Below are 20,286 nucleotides of genomic sequence, written 5' to 3' on the forward strand. Positions count from 1 at the left end.
TAAGCAGAGACAAATTAAAAATTGTACGTTCCGAATTTCCAACATTATCAGATGAAGAATTTGAATTACTCACACGAAAAGGTGTCTTTCCGTACGAGTACATTGATCGCGTCGAAAAATTGCAGGACACGCGCTTACCACCGCGCGAATTATTTTTCAGTTCGTTGACAGGCGATACAGTATCCGAGAGCGATTACGCTCACGCCGCGAACGTCTGGAAGCGATTCTCCATTCAAACGCTCGGCGAGTACAGTGATCTGTACTTGAAAACTGATGTCTTGTTATTGGCCGACATTTTCGAAAATTTCCGCGAAAGTTGTGTCGCGAGTTACGGTCTCGATCCTGCGCATTACTATACATTGCCTGGTTTCACGTGGGATGCGATGCTAAAACATACGCGTATAAGATTCGAGTTACTCACCGACATCGATATGGTAATGTTCATCGAGCGCGGTATACGCGGTGGTCTCAGTCAATGTTCCAGTAGATACGCACAGGCTAATAACAAGTACATGCGTTCGTACGACTCATCGAAACCATCGTCGTACTTGATGTACTACGATGTTAACAATTTATACGGATGGGCGATGTGTCAACCATTGCCATACGCCGAATTTCGATGGGTCGAAGACGCTGCGAATTTTGACGTGAGTGCGATCGCTCTGGATTCATCCATCGGTTACATTCTCGAAGTCGATCTCGAGTATCCACAACATCTACACAATCTGCACACTGACCTGCCGTTTTGTCCGACGCGCGATAAGCCGCCCGGCAAGCGCGAGGCTAAACTTTTAGCGACGCTGTACGATAAACAGCGTTACGTCATCCACTACCGCAACCTACAGCAATGTACTCGTCACGGTCTTCGCGTAACAAAGATTCATCGAGTACTACAATTCGCGCAATCTCCATGGCTTCGCGATTATATTGAACTCAATACAAATTTCAGAATTCGCGCAAAAAATGATTTCGAGAAAAATTTATATAAATTAATGAACAACGCGGTATTCGGTAAAACTATGGAGAATGTGCGCAATCACGTTGACGTAAAATTATTAACAAAATGGGACGGACGGTACGGTGCGGAGACAATGATCGCAAAACCGAATTTCCACAGCCGTAGCATCTTTGCGGAAAATTTAATCGCCGTCGAACTGCGCAAACTCGAGGTGAAGTTCAACAAGCCGATTTACGTGGGTATGTGTATACTCGACATATCGAAAGTCTGCTTGTACGAATTTCATCACGAGTATATGTTACCACTATTTCGCGACAAATGTAAAATTATGTACACCGACACGGACAGTCTTGTATACAGCGTCGAGTGCGAGAACGTTTACGAGACTATGAAACGTGATATCGCTAGATTCGACACGAGTGATTATCCGATGGACAACGCGTACGGTATGCCTCTCGCGAACAAAAAAGTACCTGGTCTGATGAAAGACGAAAATAACGGTGTGATAATGACCGAATTCGTTGGTCTCAGAGCGAAGATGTACGCGGTGAGGGTGGATGGCAAGAGAGAAACTAAAAAAGCGAAAGGCGTAAAGGGTAACATCATAGCGCGAACGATAACGTTCGACGATTACACGCGGTGTTTGAATGAAGAGATCGAAATGACTCGTCGTCAATCGTGTATACGATCTAAACTGCACGATGTGTACACGATATCCGAATCGAAAATCGCTCTGAGTCCATACGATGACAAACGATACATCGTACCAGACTCGACGGAGACGTTACCGTGGGGGCATTGGCGGATACCTTTGTAATATGTGTGTGTGTGTGTGTGTGTGTGTGTGTGTGTGTGTATCAACATTTATATCACTATTATGTTTTTTTCTACGTTTTCATACAGTGTACATGTTACTATTATCATTATAATTTACACGTAATGCATTTTTTTTTTACATTTATATAAGTATTACTATTACGATTTATGTAGTATCATTTATTATGTATTACTATTATTTTCATTTTCATGTATCATACATTTATATACGTATTTTATATCTGTATACTGCAAAAACGAAGATGAATGGGAAGTAATAAAAAATATACTTAGTTTATATACTTATATTGATATTTTTTATATGTAGAAATAAAATACATGAATCAAAATTTTTATCAAATAACATTATTTTTGTGTATCCATGAATTGTGTGATTCATCGAATCCCAGCCACTTGACGTACACCTTGTCTCCCTTCCTGCGCAGTACTTTCTCCACGAGATACACGTCTGGATGAGTAGCGCGATGCAACTCATACTCGTAGAACGCTCCAGCGACGGATTTTCCACAATAATCCTCGAGTAAATAGGTTACAGGATTGGTACGCTGCACCTTAACGATCGTAAACACTTCGGTGGTCCAATTTGACGTGTAACCCTTCTCAAAAATCGTTTTGTACTTGCTCACGCGTACCGAATCGCCTATTTTGAATTTTGCAGGACCCGCGATCTTTATCGCGCTGTACACCGTGTCCAAGAGCCTTTCGGCGATCGCGGGAGTTACTTCGGCGGGTCGCATGCCGATGGTGCGATGCTTGCGCGCGTTGTAATCTGACAGGAGACGCGGCAGCTCGTCGACCCACTTATAATTACCGTTGAGCGTAAACATCTTCCACATATCGTTCTTAAGCGTGCGATTGAACCGCTCGACTACTGACGCTTTCAACGTCGAATACGTGGAATAGTGATTAACATTGTGCTTTTTCAAGATTTTCTGCACATCAGCGTTGTAAAACTCTTTCCCCATATCCGTTTGTAAATTTTTTGGACATCTTCTACTCTCTCGAACGATCTCAGCGATAGCGTTAGCCGTCTCGCTTCCACCCTTGCTCTTGAGTGGTACGGCCCACGCGTATTTGCTCAACACATCGATGACGGTGAGTATGTAATGGTGGCCTCTGTTGAAACCTGAGTACGGACGCATCTCAACGACATCAGCCTGCCACAGATCGTCGTATCCCCGAACTATGACGCGCCTTCGCGGAAAATTTCTTCTCGCAGGAGCGTGCAATTCCTCAACGAGTTGACGTCTCTCGGAGCTAATTTTCTCTCTCTTTTTCTCAGATTTCTTTTTCATGATTCGACGTGTAATACACTGAGTACGAGAAAATAATGTATTTTTTCTCGCTGATGTTACTCAACTGAATCGTTTCATTGCTATGCGATTTAATTTATAATAAGACCAGCTTCGCGAAGTTCCTCGATGATCGACAGCATCTCGTTGTTGTGAGCGTTGTTGCCTGCTCGGTGCGAAGCGTCGAGCAATCGTAGACGATCCACCAGCTCGTTGGGATCATCCCAGTGCTCGTAATCGATCGCGTTATCATTCAATGTCATCATTGCATGAGGTAATCCCTTTCCAGATTTCTTCTTCTGTTTCTTGGGTGTGATCGACATCAACGGTGCGATTACATGTTTGTACTTGTATCCCCTGTTGCTCAATAATCGACCCTGCGAATGGTACTTGTGTTTGTGCGCGTTCGTCACCAACAGCATGCTCTTGTACTTGTGCATATCGTCTTCCGTGTAGAGAGTATCGTCGGGAATTCTCTTGAAAATCAACTCGTAAAGACCAGGTGTACCGGCGTATCGTACGCCATCGATAATTATGTTGTCCGCGTCATCCACATCGAAACGTTTATTGCCAAACATCAGTCCATCCTTGTGTAGGTAAATGCCGTACACGTGATCTATACCGCTCTCTTTATCTTGCACTCCCCTCAGGGCAGCCTCGACATACTTTTGCCCCAGTGGGCCCAAGCCGGCTCGTAACGCCTCTCGACCTTCCGACGTTTGCAGCTGATTTTGAATCTTCGTCGCTAGCGAGTCTTCCGTCGTTTCGAAAACATTCTCCAACGACTCTATCGTCGGTACGATTTTGGCACATGGTGTGGAGGTTATCGACTGTGCGCGATCGTGCGATCGATCATTGGATTTATGCAGAGTCGTGGAACGCTCGAACGTCTCATTCGCTTCTTCTGCCTCCTCCTTCTCTTGTTCCTCTTCCTCCTTCCTCTCACGTTTAGAGGCAGACGTTGCATCTTCGTCGCGCGACTCTCTTTTTGTAGCGCGCATGCTGGAATTCTCGACGAAAAGTCGCAGCGGTTCGATAAGAGGTTTAAAATGTCTGTCCAACGCGATGCCCTCCTCGATTCTACCGGTTTTCAGAGCGCGATGTTTCTTGCGGATCGACTCACTCGTCTTCTCGATCTCCCTCGCGATTTTTTCACGCTCGCGCACATTCGCCATGTTCGTCTCTGGCTAAGTATCGGTAACGACTGGTCACGTTACGGTATCGCGAACTCGTTAAATCCTTTTCTATATCGTCCGTTTGTGAGCTTACTGTCTTTGTCTATCACTAGAAATCCATATTTTTGCTGCCAACAGTCGCGGCACAACGTGAAAAATTCATCGTACGACATGTCAGTATTCACATGATCGTTGTAAACGTGTTTCAAGTTGGTACCGTCCTGTTTGAACAGGATCAGCAGGTTCGCGTTGTCACGTATCAGATGTTTAGGTATCCTCGCGTATGTCTGACAGAGATAGAAGCAGTCGACGTTCGCGTGGCGACCCATCGAAAAGTATTCTCTCACCGCATCCTGCTTGTCACATGCCACGTCATCAAAGATAAAGATAGAATTTGGATGCGCCTCGCTCGGTGGAACGATGTCGCTGTTGTTGGAGAACGTAAAATAGCCGATTTCGTCAATAGACGTAAACAAATTTTCGAGATATCGATACTTTGGCTGTTGCAACGATTTCGAGTAGACGTACACGTTTTCGAAACGCACGCCATTCGGGCTCTCGAGTAAGCTTATGAGAACGTTGGTTTTACCACAATTCGATGGGCCGCAAATGATCGCGCGTATAGTACTCGGCAGCATTTCGCCGTGCTTGCGCTTCTCCACGCTGCCTCCCATCATTTGCGATTTCGCGTCACAGTTCGTGACGCGTATCGACAACGGTTGCGGCACGAATTTCATGCTCACACTAAGGCTACGCGCTCTCGAACGACTATTTAAAGGCGCGCGAATTTACGAGTCGCGCAGTAGCAAAATGTATCTCATGCTGTGTCATCCTTTCGACATTCAGGACTTGAACGCTGAGCAGCTGCAGTATATACCGAAGGTTGTACTCTTACGCGTGTACGGTGACTATATCGACTACGTGTGGGACAAGCTTCCGGAACACGTGAAGGCGGATTCGGAGGTTCAAACGTATCGTCGCTGCGACGAGCACTACAATCAGCCGTGGCAGAGGACGCACATCGACGGTCCCGCACCTAAGATAAAGGACTGTAACGAATGTCAGCGTCGGGCGGCAGTCTGTTGAATCGAACGATAAACGCGCTTCCTTTCGAGTTACATATTCCGGGCTACCAGTTTTGCGGCCCGGGCACTCGGCTTACGAAGCGATTAGCCAGAGGTGACGTGGGCATAAATCCGCTGGACGCGGCGTGCCGAGAACACGACATTGCATATTCTCGAAGCAACGATCTCACCGATAGACACGCGGCAGACAAAGTACTCGCCAAGGAGGCGCGGAAACGTGTCACCGCGAGAGATTCGGCTCTGAGCGAGAGAGCTGCCGCTGCTGCCGTTTGGGCAGCGATGAAAGCCAAGACCAAGATCGGCATGGGCATGAAATCAAAAAAGAAGATGACAACGAGGAAGAAGACAACGAAAAAGCGGATACTTCCAACGGCAAAACGAGGTGGTGCATTACCTTTTCTACCAATGTTGGGCGCGCTCGGGTCCTTGATTGGTGGAGCGGCCAGCGTGGCGAAAGCGGTAAACGATAGCAAAGCCGCGCGACGTCAGCTCGAGGAGCTGCAACGTCACGACCGCGCGATGGAACAGGGCCGCGGTCTGTATCTCGCTCCGTACAAATATGGACGCGGACTATATCTCGGCCCCTATAAACGCGGACAGGGTGTAGCAGCGAAGAAAAAAAAAAACGCCAAAAAGACGATAAAAATGCCCTCGGGTGCAACTACCAACGTGCAATTGGACGTGCTCGCGAGACGTATGCGCGTACCATACTTTAGAGGTGTCTTCATGCGTAACGCTTTACCGACGAGCGGGGTGCACCGAAACGAAAGCGGTATTGTGAATCTGGACGATGCGACCGGGCCGGGTACTCACTGGGTAGCATACGCCAAGAGGAACAACTACGTCATATACTTTGACAGTTTCGGTAATCTTCGACCGCCCAAGGAACTAGTGCGATATTTCGAGAACGGTGCTACGACGATAGAGTACAATCGTACGTCCTATCAGACGTACAATCAGAGCTTCTGCGGTCAAATGTGTCTGCAGTTTCTACAAACGGTAGACGCGCGTGAATTTAAAAAGCTCGACGAGGTGCTGTAAAATCTCAGTATTAGTCGAACGCTGTTTCCGTCATGTCGCTGACACTTACGCTGAGCGGGAAGAGCACCGTCCTCGCGGCGAACTACTTTCCCTCCATAGATTTGAGTGACGGCGATTACGAGCTCGGTCTGGTGATTTTTGAGACTTATCACACGATACCGAATGTAAACGAATCGAACAATAAATTTTATTTTGGCAAAGACGATGCAAAAATTACAATTCCCGAAGGTTCGTACGAAGTGCGAGACATAAATGAATTTTTGAAACGTATGATTTTACGGAGACATTTGCACCGCAACGCACTTGAAACCATTGACGTAGTGCATGATGACAACAAAAACAACAACAACAATAACAGCAACAACAACAGCATCAACAACAATGACACTGATGATAATTGTGAGGGTGGAGAATACCCGATTACGCTCCGCGCAAACTACAACACGATGAGATGCGAGATTAAATGTGCATACAGAATAAACTTTGGCAAGCCCAACAGCATTGGATCGCTGCTGGGATTCTCGTCGAAGCGTATGCTGCAACCGCGAAGATGGCACGAATCGAACATGTCGATCAACATAATGAATGTAAACGTTATCCGCGTAGAGTGTAACGTGACCGCGGGCGCGTACAGCAACGGCAAAAGCGCGCACACGATACACGAATTTTCACCGAGCGTGCCACCAGGATATAAGATATCGGAGAGGCCTACGCAGATCATTTACCTGCCGATCACGGTACGGAGCATTACGGATTTAACGATACGCGTCTGGTCGTCGACCAGAACGGACGATTGCTCGATTTTCGCAGAGAGGAGATCACCGTCAGATTGCACGTGCGACAGCGACAGCGAGCGTGAGATGCTCGTATTGAACGGAGCGGAGCGCACGCAGAGAGATAACGCATTCTTTACAAAGCTGGTAACATCACCGCTCGATAACGCTTGCTCATCCAACTGCGTCAGCAAGAAGAAGCTCAGTGCGTCGAACGTTAAATTTTTACAATCTTTGGGATTCGTGGTGCGCAACTTTTAAGATGACTGATATCTTAAACATTAAAGATGAGCCGATCTTTGACGATCGCATCGTCAAGATTGAGACTCACACGTACAATCCGTTCGCTAATACAACATTTGGGTACAGTGACGAAATAAGAATACCTATACAGCAACAGGATCTGTACACACTGCCGTACGAAAGCTTTCTATATGTCGAGGGAAAACTGACGAAGAACAAAGCTGTCCAAGATGCTCATGTGGCATTGGCAAATAATTGTGTCGCGTTCATATTCGATGAGATTCGATATGAACTCAATGGTGTGGAGATTGATCGTAATAGAAATGTGGGTATAACTAGCACGCTCAAAAACTATGTAACAGTGTCATCCGACAGAAGCGTGATTCTACGGAATGCCGGCTGGGATGCGCAGACTACTGCAACCGGATATTTTAATTTCTGTGTACCGCTCTACGTACTGCTGGGATTTTGCGAAGATTACAAACGCGTGGTGATTAACGCTCGTCATGAGTTGATTTTAATACGAGCGCGCAACGACAACAATTGTCTGACGGGAGATCCGGCGGTAGAGCCAACGCTCGAATTATTCAAAGTACAGTGGCGAATGCCGCATGTGTTATTGAGCGAGATAAATAAGCTGTCGATGTTGCGCGCTTTGGAGAGCGGACGATATCTGAGCATGGCTTTTCGCTCGTGGGATTTGTACGAATTTCCACTCTTGCAGAGCACAACCAAGCATTCGTGGGCCATCAAGACGGCTACTCAGCTCGAGAAGCCGCGCTACGTTATTTTCGCTATGCAAACAGGTCGAAAAAACATCATGTCCGAGGATGTAAGTCGATTCGATGACTGCAAATTAACCAATGCGAAACTTTACCTGAATTCGGAATGTTATCCGTACGATGACTTGAATCTGGATTTTGACAAAAACAGATGTGCGATTCTGTACGAATTGTACGCGCGTTTCTGCAAGGGCTACTACGGATACGAGTATCTCGAGCCGAGTCTCACCTTTACAACTTTTTTACGTTATGGTCCATTCGTGATCATTGATTGCTCTCGACAGAACGAATCAATCAAGAGTGGCACCGTGGACGTGCGATTAGACTTTGAATGTAAAGAGGATGTACCTGCAAATACAACAGCCTATTGTCTCATCATACACGATCGCGTGATTCAGTATAATCCATTGACCAACGTTGTGCGCAAAATCACCTAAGTGCACCTCTAACACGATAAGATCTACGATACGACCACAATCGACTGCAGTCTTCTCGACAACATGCTCATGCCAACGTTCGTGGATCTGCAAGGATTCATCGTTAATAAGAAATTTATCGTGAAGGAAGTGGCGGTGCTGAAACAGGGGACCGTTCTCACGCATTACATTTTTACGAGTCCTGTGCCATGGAAATTTTTGACAAGATCCGACAGGTTTTGCGCCTCCTGGTTGATTGCTTATCACCATGGATTGCAATGGGAAGACGGGACGATCCCGTACAACGAGGCGAAACGTCTGATCACAGCAGCTGTATTTGAAGATGATGCTATCGTGTACGTTAAGGGACGCGAAAAACGAACGTGGCTGTGGAACTTGCTTTTGGACGATGAGCGAGAACGTATTTACATTGAGACCCTGAATGCAGTTTACGAAGACATGGAATCTTTATCTAATCTAGATGTTACTAATATTATACGATGTGGACAACATGTTAAGAATTGCGCGTTACAAAATGTTTTGAAAATATATAACTGGTGGTTGCAAAAGAATTTTTTTAATAAAAATACATTAACATATTTATTATGTATTTCTTTTCCCTTCCTTTGTAATGTATAAACGTATGTATAAACGTACGTATGTGTGTATAAACATATGTACGTATGTATAAACGTATGTGTGTATAAACGTATGTATAAACGTATGTATGTATGTATGTATGTATAAACGTATGTATAAACGTATGTATAAACGTATGTATAAACATATGTATAAACGTATGTATGTATGTACGTGTGTATAAATGTATGTATAAACGTATGTATAAATTCGTGATAAAGAAAATATGTATTAGGTGTTGGAATTAATTCGTAGCGTTTTACAAGTGATGGGAAGTACTTTCATTAATGTATTTTTTAATGCTCATGTGAAATAAATAACATTCTTTCATTAAAAAACGCTACGAATTAATTCCAACACCTAATAGAAAGACTTGATAAAACGTGTCGCAACATGTTCGAAATTTTTGGAAAAGAGGGGGAGAACCTATCTTCTCTCATCGATTCCAGAAGTATTACCATTTACACGGATGCAGTCAGTCTTACGATACCCGCTTATACGAACGGTCGAAAAAAAAAAAAAAAAAAATGTACGCTAAAGAGAACAGTGCATCGTGTGATGTGAAGAAGGAATATAACATGTAAGTTCCAACGTTCTATACATAAAAGAAACGTTTTTTAACATTATGTATGTACACAGTACGGAGCATCGTGCAGTGCGTTTACTGAGCAGACGTTACGATCTGACGAATACGGGCTACAAATTTTTAGAAATTGGAATCAACGTTGGCCCACCGAGTTACGTGGAGATCGTCCTTGGAGATCATCGCGGACACGAATTATCGCTATCTCTCGAAACATGGAAGAGTCTCTACGAGCAGCGAGGAAATATTTATAAGCTGTTTCGAAATGAATACAAGGATAATTTTATAAGCGTTGGACCGCTAATCATCAGTGTTTTCATGCTGAACTATGCTACGGTCGTACGTCTCGATTCTTCATCGGTACGCATTATGATGACCGAAACGACGCTACGCCGTATGTTTGACTTTAACGGGTGTGTCGATGTAACATTCGAACGATTAGCTCGACTCATCGATACGGTAGATACCAAGTATACGCGATTCTCCAACATCGCATCTGAGAACATTATATGTGATAGCGACATTTTCAATGGACAGCAGCTCATTGATTGTGAATTGTTAGCTTTAGTTTTTAATAAGTACGAAAACCGATGTAATAAGATCTAAATAAAACATTTTTTGTTAGCCTTATTTCATGTGTATTGTCTTTTACTTCCCATCCTTTGCCTCGACGCGCCAGAAAAAACCATAAAAATTGAAAAAAACTGTATCATACAAAAGAAACTCGTACTCTATTAATTCTTCCATCCTTTCTTCACTCATAGCACGCGCGCTCTATCTTTCTCTAACATACAAGCCTTTATTATAAGCGATTCTCCAACATTGCATCTGAGAACATTATATGTAATAGCGACATCTTCAATGGACATCAGCTCATCGATTGCGAACTATTAGCTTTAATTTTTAATAAGTATGAAAACCGATGTAATAAGATGTAAATAAAACATTTTTGTTCGCCTTATTTCATGTGTATTGTCTTTTACTTCCCATCCTTTGCCTTGACGCGCCAGGAAAAACCATAAAAATTGAAAAAACTGTATCATACAAAAGAAACTCATACTCTATTAATTCTTCCATCCTTTCTTCACTCGTAGCACGCGCGCTCTATCTTTCTCTAACATGCAAGCCTTTCATCGATTGCGAACTATTAGCTTTAGTTTTTAATAAGTACGAAAACCGATGTAATAAGATGTAAATAAAACATTTTTATTCGCCTTATTTCATGTGTATTGTCTTTTACTTCCCATCCTTTGCCTCGACGCGCCAGGAAAAACCATAAAAATTGAAAAACTGTATCATACAAAAGAAACTCGTACTCTATTAATTCTTCCATCCTTTCTTCACTCGTAGCACGCGCGCTCTATCTTTCTCTAACATGCAAGCCTTTCATCGATTGCGAACTATTAGCTTTAGTTTTTAATAAGTATGAAAACCGATGTAATAAGATGTAAATAAAACATTTTTGTTCGCCTTATTTCATGTGTATTGTCTTTTACTTCCCATCCTTTGCCTCGACGCGCCAGGAAAAACCATAAAAATTGAAAAAACTGTATCATACAAAAGAAACTCATACTCTATTAATTCTTCCATCCTTTCTTCACTCGTAGCACGCGCGCTCTATCTTTCTCTAACATGCAAGCCTTTCATCGATTGCGAACTATTAGCTTTAGTTTTTAATAAGTACTAAAACCGATGTAATAAGATGTAAATAAAACATTTTTGTTCGCCTTATTTCATGTGTATTGTCTTTTACTTCCCATCCTTTACCTCGACGCGCCAGGAAAAACCATAAAAATTGAAAAACTGTATCATACAAAAGAAACTCGTACTCTATTGATTCTTCCATCCTTTCTTCACTCGTAGCACGCGCGCTCTATCTTTCTCTAACATGCAAGCCTTTATTATCGATACATTTTTAAAGAAAAGAAAAATATGTCATGGTCAAATTCAAACCTTTATTATCAATGCATTTTTCAAGAAAAACATGGTCTAATTTTGATAACAAAAAAAGGAGCTCTATTGTGTAGGAGCCCTATTGTGTAGGAGATTAGACCTTTCCCCCTCTTTCCCCCGCGTTAGGTATTCCCCGCGCCTACAAGTACTTCCCCGCACCCCGCATTCCCCTCTAGCCCCATGGCTTAGAACCCGCCTAGTATATCTACTGATGTCTTGTTATTAGCAGACATTTTCGAAAATTTTCGCAATAGCTGCATCGCGAGTTACTGTCTCGATCCCGCGCATTTTTATACATTGCCAGGTTTCACGTGGGACGCCATGCTGAAATATACACGCATAAGATTCGAGTTGCTCACCGATATTGATATGGTTATGTTCATCGAGCGCGGTATACGCGGCGGCCTCAGTCAATGCTCCGGCAGATACGCGCAGGCTAATAACAAGTACATGTATTAGTTCGATCCATCGAAATCGTCGTCGTACTTGATGTACTACGATGTGAATAATCTGTACGGATGGGCGATGTGTCAACCTTTACCATACACCGAATTTCGGTGGGTCGAAGACGCTGCGAACTTTGACGTGAGCGCGATCGCTCCGGATTCACCTACCGGTTATATTCTCGAGGTCGATCTCAAATATCCGCAGCATCTACACGACCAACACACTGACCTACCTTTCTGTCCAACGCGCGATAAACCGCCTGGCAAGCGAAGATAAACTTCTAGCGACGTTGTACGATAAGCAGCGTTACGTCATCCATTACCGCAACCTGCAGCAATGTACTCGTCACGGTCTTCGCGTAATAAAAATCCATAGAGTGCTACAATTCGCTCAATCTCCATGGCTCTGCGATTACATTGAACTCAATACACAATTTAGAACATTCGCGAAAAACGATTTCGAAAAAAATTTGTATAAGCTAATGAACAACGTAGTATTCGGTAAGACCATGGAGAATGTGCGCAACCACGTTGATGTAAAATTAATAACAAAATGGGACGAACGATACGACGCGGAGGCAATGATCGCGAAACCGAATTTTCACAGCCGCAGCGTCTTTGCGGAAAATTTGATTGCCGTCCAAATACGCAACTCGAGATGAAATTCAACAAGCCGATTTACGTGGGTATGTGCATACTCGACATATCGAAAGTCTGTTTGTACGAATTTCATCACGAGTACATGTCACCGATGTATCGCGACAAATGCAAGATCATGTACACTGACACGGATAGTTTCATTTACTATATAGAATGCGACAATGTTTACGAGACTATGAAACGCGATATCGCTAGATTCGACACGAGAGATTATCCGGCAGACAATGCGTACGATATGCCTCTCGCGAACAAAAAAGTACTCGGCCTGATGAAGGATGAGAACAACGGTGTATTAATGACCGAATTTGTTGGACTTAGAGCGAAGATGTACGCGGTGAGAGTGGATGGCAAGAAGGACATTAAAAAGGCGAAAGGCGTAAAGAATAACGTCATAGCGCAAACGATAACGTTCGACGATTATACGTGGTGTTTGAACGAAGAGATTGAAATGACTCGCCGTCAATCGTGTATACGATCTAAATTACATGAGGTGTACACGATATCCGAATCGAAGATCGCTCTGAGTCCATACGACGACAAACGATACGTCGTACCGGACTCGACGGAGACGTTACCATGGGGACATTGGCGGATACCTTTGTAATACAATACCGGGTGTCTCAGAGCACCCGTACCACCCTTTTAAAAGGTAGGGATGTGTTTGTACAAAAAAATGGTTCAGACAAAATTTGCAGGATTTCGGGAGATCTATCTGATGCTGACCTTGAATTTGACCTTGAGGTCGACCTTGGGCATAACTCAAGGTCAAAGTACCGTTTTACAAATGTAAACCCTTATTCATGACATCACAAATGAAAATAGCGGAAAATTTTACGTCCGAATACGTTATCAAGCCTAGGTCAAAATTATCCTTAGAGGTCATGTGAAGGTCAAGTTACTTTTAGAGCACCCATGCCAACCTTCTAAAAGATATGGATGTGTTTGTGCAAAAAATAGTTCAAACAATACTAGATATTTACATAGCTATGATGCATCCATCTGCTGGTGAATTTGAATTCTACCTTTAGATTCATTTGTAGTCGTGTACATCGATTTTTAAAGATTCCTAATTATCAAGATCTTGAACAGTCGATGCCGCCTGTGTCAGCGTTACCCAAGATGTACCACGTGGAGGTCACAAGGTCGGACTTACACCTCGTCGGGGTGTTTTTTTAAGGTGGTTCCCCTTGCCGTCACCTTTGTTTGTACGCATGTGTTCAGTCTAGATTTTCCAAGTGTCCTCAACGTGCATGTATGCAGGCTGTTATTCTTCGTTGAAAATCATCCGTCACCCGACGAATTTCGACAGGATCTAGAGACTGAATGGCTTCTCGAATTCTGTTCTTCATGTCTTCTGAAGTCGTAGATCGTTCGCGGTATACGAGGTCTTTTATTCTTCCCCACAAATAAAAATCCAAAATTGTAAGATCCGATGATCGTGGTGGCCAGTTATGTGGACCATATTTACCTATCCATTGGCCGCGAAATATGCGGTTCAGTTGTTGACGAGCAATGACAGACGTGTGGGCTGGACAAAAAGCATGGCAAAAAGCACACCGACGAGGTGTAAGTCCGACCTTGTGACCTCCACGTGGTACATCTTGGGTAACGCTGACACAGGCGGCATCGACTGTTCAAGATCTTGATAATTAGGAATCTTTAAAAATCGATGTACACGACTACAAATGAATCTAAAGGTAGAATTCAAATTCACCAGCAGATGGATGCATCATAGCTATGTAAATACCTAATATTGTTTGAACTATTTTTTGTACAAACACATCCATATCTTTTAGAAGGTACGGGTGCTCTAAAAGTAACTTGACCTCCACATGACCTCTAAGGGTAATTTTGACTTAGGCTTGATAACGTATTCGGACGTAAAATTTTCCGCTATTTTCATTTGTGATGTCATGAATAAGGGTTTACATTTGTAAAACGGTACTTTGACCTTGAGTTATGCCCAAGGTCGACCTCAAGGTCAAATTCAAGGTCACCATCAGATAGATCTCCCGAAATCCTGCAAATTTTGTCTGAACCATTTTTTTCTACAAATACATCCCTACCTTTTAAAAGGGTGGTACGGGTGCTCTGAGACACCCGGTATGTATGAACATATATGTATGAACACATATGTATGTATGTATGTATCCAAAAACGTCAACGCTTTTGTTAAACGTGTCGCGACATGTCCGATCTGACAGTACATCTGACAGTACATATATAATGTACATAGGCAGTATATTAGACTTTTTTCATTCAATCGTAAGCTTCAGTTACGATCGTTAAGACATGGATCGAATAAAAGAATATATACGTCGAAAATCAATCGAGCGAAAGGGGTACTGTCCATTGTCGCCAAGTCCGCCAAGTCCATCGCCTTCGAAGGAAAAAGCGAGATATTGGGAATATCCTGGAGAAAAGGCGTCAAAATCGCCAACGTACTCATCACCAACGTCATCCATGCCATCGAAATAAATCATAAAGTATAAGCATTGATAAACTCGCGAACAAAAATAAAAATAAAAAACATAGAAAGACTCGATAAAACGTGTTGCGACAGGTTCGCAATTCTTAGAAAAAGAGGGGAGAATTATCCCCTCTTCGATTCTAGAAGTTTTATATATATCGCAATTTACGCGGGTGCAATTAGTCTTGCGATACTCGCTTGTACGAACAGTTGAAAAAAAAATGTACTTCGCTGAAGACAGCAACACATCGTACGAAACGAAGAAGAACTGCAATAACATGTAAGTTTTTAACATTCTATACACAAAAGAAAGAAGTTTTTAACATTATGTATATACACAGCATGGAGCATCGCAAATGCGTTTATTGGACAGACGTTACGATCTGACGACTACGAGCTACAAATTTTTGAAAATTGGAATCAACGTTGGACCACCGAGTTACGTGGAGATCGCCCTGGGAGATCATCGCGGATATGAACTGCTGCTGTCTCTGGAAACGTGGAAGGGTCTCTACGAGCAGCGATGGAATGTTTACAAGATGCTGCGAAACAAATACGAGGACAATTTTATAAGTGTTGGACCGCTAACTGTCAGCGTTTGCATGCTGAACGATGCTACGCTCGTACGTTTCAATTCTTCGTCCGTACGCATGATGATGACCGAAACGATGTATGTTTGAGTTTGACGAATGTATCGATGTAACGTTCGAACGATTAACTCGACTCGTCGATACGGTTGATGTCAAGTATACGCGATTCTCCAACATCGCGTCCAAAACTCTATACGCGATAGTGATATCTTTAACAAACATCAGCTCATCGATTGTGAGCTATTGGCTTTAGTTTTTAATACGTAAAAAAAAAGAAATGATGTAATAATATGTGAATAAAAAATTTTTTTGTTCATATCATTATATATATATGTATTAGGTGTTGGAATTAATTCGTAGCGTTTTTTAATGAAAGAATGTTATTTATTTCACATGAGCATTAAAAAATACATTAATGAAAGTACTTCCCATCACTTGTAAAACGCTACGAATTAATTCCAACACCTAATACTTTCTTTACTTCCCATCCGTCTATCCATCCATCCATCCATTCATCCTATATCTCGACGCGCTATAGCGATAACTTTTCGTGACGGCACTTATGATCTAAAGTGTTTTATATACAACTGCCTCCCTATAAATCCTAGGCAGGCTCGCTTCTCAACGGCGAAGATCGATTCTCAATGTCAGTCTTTGTTCTGCTTTGTCCGCGCGCAAGACGTGTTAAGACGTGAGTGATATTCTTTTTTCCCCAATGTGCAACAATATTCTACTATTTTAGCGTTAATGATAGAATATTGTTGCACATTTTCTGTGATTAAGTGAAATGATAATTTTTTATTGTGCAGTTATAACATGCAAAAGCAACAACAAAAAGTTGAGGAAACTGCCTCCTCCTCTTCCTCCTCCTCTTTCTTAGAGGATATTGAGAATAATATCACAGTTGATCTCACTGAATTAAATATAGATCAATTAGGAGTTTCAATCGCCTCATTGCCAAGAAGAATGATCTCAGGCATGTTTGCATCAATAAAGTTGCGTTCAAACTTCATCGGCAATCTCGATAAGGCCGTGAAGGAAGAGGAAATGGAAAAGGAAATGAAAGAGAAAGTAGAAGAAGAAACTAAAGAGGAAGTGGAAGAAGAAACTAAAGAGGAGAGCGTTTCCTCCTCCTCTTTCTCAGAGGAGAGTCAGAGTGATATCATAGATCTCACTCAATTACACGTACATCAATTAGAACTGTTCCATGGCATCATTGAGATTGCCGATGAGGTGGACGATCTCAGACATGTGCGCGTTAATAAAATTGCGCTCAAACACCTCTTCGACAATCTCGATGAGGCTGTGGAAGAAGAAGAAGAGGAAGTGGAAGAAGAGGAAGTGGAAGAAGAGGAAGTGGAAGAGGAAGAGGAAGTGGAAGTGGAAGTGGAAGAGGAAGTGGAAGAGGAAGAAGAAACTGAAGAAGAGAGCGTCTCCTCCTATTTCTTAGAGGAGATTCATGATAATATCATAATTGATCTCACTCGAATACGCGTAGATAAATTAGGACTGTTCTATCGTCTCATCGAGGCTGCCGATGAGACGGACGATCTCAAGCGTGTAAGCATTAATAGAACTGCGTTCAATTGTCTCATCTACAATTTCGATGAGGGTTTGGACGAAGAGGAAGAGGAATAAGAATTCAGCGGAAGATGAGGAGGAGGAGGAGGAAGAGGAGGAGGAGGAATAAGAGGAGGAAGAAGAGGAGGAGGAAAAGGCGGTGGAGGAAGAAGAGAAGGAGGAGAAGACGGTGGAGGAAGAACAAGAGGAAGAGGAAGAGGACTAAGAATTCAGCGGAGGATGAGGAGGACGGAGAGGAAGAGGATGTGGAGAAGGTAAGAATATTTTTTTATTATATAGTTTTTTTCTTTCTTTTTTCTTTAATATTTTTTGTTCGCCTTATAATATTATCACGCATTTAGAGAGTGGACTCCGCAATGGCTGTCTGAAACGCATTTTTTTGTTAAGGATAGACGCGAGGTCTACGGTGGTGGCCCGAAACACACTTTAGGATGGACGCGGAGTCTGCGGCGGCGGCGGAGCGCTGGCGATGACGCCGACGCAGATAGAATTGCGTTCAACCATCTCATTGACAATCTCGATAAGGCTGTAGAGGAGGAGGAGGACGGAAAGGGAGAGAGTGTGGAGAAAGTAAGAATTTTTTTTTTATTATATAGGTTTTTTTCTTTCTTTTTTTCTTTAATATTTCTTGTTCGCATTATAATATTGCTACGCATTTAGGGAGTGGACTCCGCAGTGACTGCCTGAAACGCATTTTTGGGATAGACGCGAGGTCTGCGGTGATGGCCCGAAACGCACTTTAGGATAGACGCGGGGTCTGCGGCGGCGGCGGTCCCAATAGTACGTGACACCACAACAGCACTTTAGGATGAATGCGGGGTCTGCGGCGGATGCGGTCCCAATAGTACGTGACACCACAACATGGCGATACGTATCATCATATCAGTAAACACTGATAGTGCTGGGACTCATCATATCAGTAAACATCGATAGCGCCGGGACTTCCCGAGCCTCCCCTCCCTTCCCCGCGTCTACCAGTACTCCCCGCGCCTACTCCCCCGCGCCTATGAGTATCCCCGCGCCCCCCTCAGAGGACCTGGGTTAGAACCGCCACTATTATACTACTCGTATATTCACTATCAACGCAAGATGTAACATTTGCACTTGCCAGGACAGGAGAAGAACTTCTATGTGGATATACATTAATAAAAACAGAACATCCTGTTAATTCTCGAAACTAAAAAGGGAGAATCTTTTACTAGAAACCGGCGAATATCTGCCGAAAATCTAGACATATTTACCTACATCAACTCTAAATTTGTGGAAAAACATGTACGCTCTCAGATGAATACTCTGTATAGAGTCCTCAAACAACGTTGTAATCTGAAGCAACAAATTTTAAAAGGCGCACTTAGCCTCGCTATAAACTCACCAGACGAATTCGCATACCAGATTATGAAAGGAGCCGGATTCATGACCATCGTTTCTGGAGAAGTAGTGCATATCATTAAATGCACTCCAGTAGATATCAAAATTCAACATATTAAAGAATGTTACTCAGAACTGCTAGTTCAGAAAGGTAACGAGACATACTTTTTATCCCCATGAACGCACATATTAATTAAAACAAGCACGCAAATTTCCTGCAATCGTGTCATACCTCCAATGTTCTTTTTAAATGATGGATGGTATCGTATGACACCAACTCCCGAACACTCTTTACCTCCGACAATTATAAAACCCATAACAAAACCTACATGGCATTATACAAATCCTGGATCGCTAGCAGCAAGCGACATATATAGTGACAAGGATTTCGAAAACCTGCGGGATCACATAATATTCCCAGCCGAAAAAACGGAATTTTATATACTATGGCACGAGGAGCTAAAGGCGAACCCATAGTTTTCCAAGGAATCTCTCTTTCGTATCTTTTAGATGAGAATTCAATCCAGAAAATTACAGAGAATACATGGAAAAAAATCTGGGGAAATTTTATTTCCTTCGGCAACGCAAGTGCTGCAATAATTGGAATCTATTTCTGCATCAGAACCGTGAAACTAATTATAGACACTATAATACATGGATACGCTATACATACAATCTATGGCTGGTCATTACATCTGATAGGGGCCCTTTGGGACTCAGTTACAAATTTAATCATACATCTCTCCCAAAAACCCAAGAAGAAGAAAGCATTTCAAGAGGAAGCAACGGAAAAATTAACTACATCAGAAGAAAATCCAAATCTGCCCAAAAACATCACGAATCGAGAAGAAAGTACCGAGATCTCTATTGAATAAGAAGATGTTAGAATATATTCACAATTGTAAGCATTTCTTTTCTATAATTGACATACTCTCTATACACATATGTACTGTTATTTTATATATAATCATGCGTGGCGCACATTAAGTGGATCACGCACGACTTAAAGATGGAGGTATTATATCCCGATAAAATTCTCTCATTCTTTATTATAGATATACGATTTATCTTATTTTTATCTTATCCCTAAGTTAATGTTTCATCTTAATCTTGATATTTCGTCCCTATTTTATCTTTATTTCAAAACCGAAAATTCCTTTTCTCTTTTATAGGAGAGTATATTTATTAATAATATATATTTTATAGGAGGGTATTTAGTTCTTTTATTTAAACCAACAGATAGATCACATTATATACTTTTACGCGTCATACAAATTATCTATAGATTATTCTAAAGAATGTTTAAGATTATCCCACGATCTTTCTCAAAGAAGTCCTCCCTCTTCGATTCTAGAATTTTACCATATACATCGCAATTTACGCGGATGCAATTA

The 20,286-nt window shown here is 42.5% G+C and overlaps 7 protein-coding genes and 1 pseudogene across 7 annotated transcripts; 7 read left to right on the forward strand and 1 right to left on the reverse strand.

Annotated features, from left to right (window-relative positions):
• Positions 1-381: 381 nt before the first annotated feature.
• Positions 382-1,775, forward strand: LOC147907504 (uncharacterized). Its single transcript, XM_087412414.1, has one exon. It carries the CDS (start codon positions 384-386, stop codon positions 1,773-1,775), a length of 1,392 nt encoding a protein of 463 aa, XP_087268540.1. The 5' UTR covers positions 382-383.
• A 1,303-nt stretch (positions 1,776-3,078) lies between these two features.
• Positions 3,079-4,262, reverse strand: LOC147907505 (uncharacterized). The gene has a single exon (XM_087412416.1). It carries the CDS (start codon positions 4,260-4,262, stop codon positions 3,180-3,182), a length of 1,083 nt encoding a protein of 360 aa, XP_087268542.1. The 3' UTR covers positions 3,079-3,179.
• A 1,057-nt stretch (positions 4,263-5,319) lies between these two features.
• On the forward strand, positions 5,320-6,601 carry LOC147907506 (uncharacterized). The gene has a single exon (XM_087412417.1). It carries the CDS (start codon positions 5,321-5,323, stop codon positions 6,386-6,388), a length of 1,068 nt encoding a protein of 355 aa, XP_087268543.1. The 5' UTR covers position 5,320; the 3' UTR covers positions 6,389-6,601.
• Positions 6,602-7,199: 598 nt separating this feature from the next.
• LOC147907507 (uncharacterized) lies at positions 7,200-8,623 on the forward strand. Its single transcript, XM_087412596.1, has one exon. The coding sequence runs from the start codon at positions 7,424-7,426 to the stop codon at positions 8,621-8,623; it is 1,200 nt and encodes a 399-aa protein (XP_087268722.1). The 5' UTR covers positions 7,200-7,423.
• Positions 8,624-8,686: 63 nt separating this feature from the next.
• LOC147907508 (uncharacterized) lies at positions 8,687-9,745 on the forward strand. Its single transcript, XM_087412598.1, has one exon. It carries the CDS (start codon positions 8,687-8,689, stop codon positions 9,239-9,241), a length of 555 nt encoding a protein of 184 aa, XP_087268724.1. The 3' UTR covers positions 9,242-9,745.
• A 23-nt stretch (positions 9,746-9,768) lies between these two features.
• Positions 9,769-11,581, forward strand: LOC147907509 (uncharacterized). Its single transcript, XM_087412597.1, has 2 exons — positions 9,769-9,821; positions 9,881-11,581. The coding sequence occupies exons 1-2, from the start codon at positions 9,769-9,771 to the stop codon at positions 10,428-10,430; spliced, it is 603 nt and encodes a 200-aa protein (XP_087268723.1). The 3' UTR covers positions 10,431-11,581.
• Positions 11,582-12,907: 1,326 nt separating this feature from the next.
• Positions 12,908-15,634, forward strand: LOC147907510 (uncharacterized). The gene has a single exon (XM_087412418.1). It carries the CDS (start codon positions 12,912-12,914, stop codon positions 13,485-13,487), a length of 576 nt encoding a protein of 191 aa, XP_087268544.1. The 5' UTR covers positions 12,908-12,911; the 3' UTR covers positions 13,488-15,634.
• Positions 15,635-18,385: 2,751 nt separating this feature from the next.
• On the forward strand, positions 18,386-19,767 carry LOC147907511 (uncharacterized; annotated as a pseudogene).
• The last annotated feature ends 519 nt before the right edge of the window (positions 19,768-20,286 follow it).

This window comes from Acromyrmex echinatior, chromosome 13 (genome assembly GCF_024713525.1).
Source record: "Acromyrmex echinatior isolate Ae372 chromosome 13, ASM2471352v2, whole genome shotgun sequence".
Taxonomy (NCBI): domain Eukaryota; kingdom Metazoa; phylum Arthropoda; class Insecta; order Hymenoptera; family Formicidae; genus Acromyrmex; species Acromyrmex echinatior.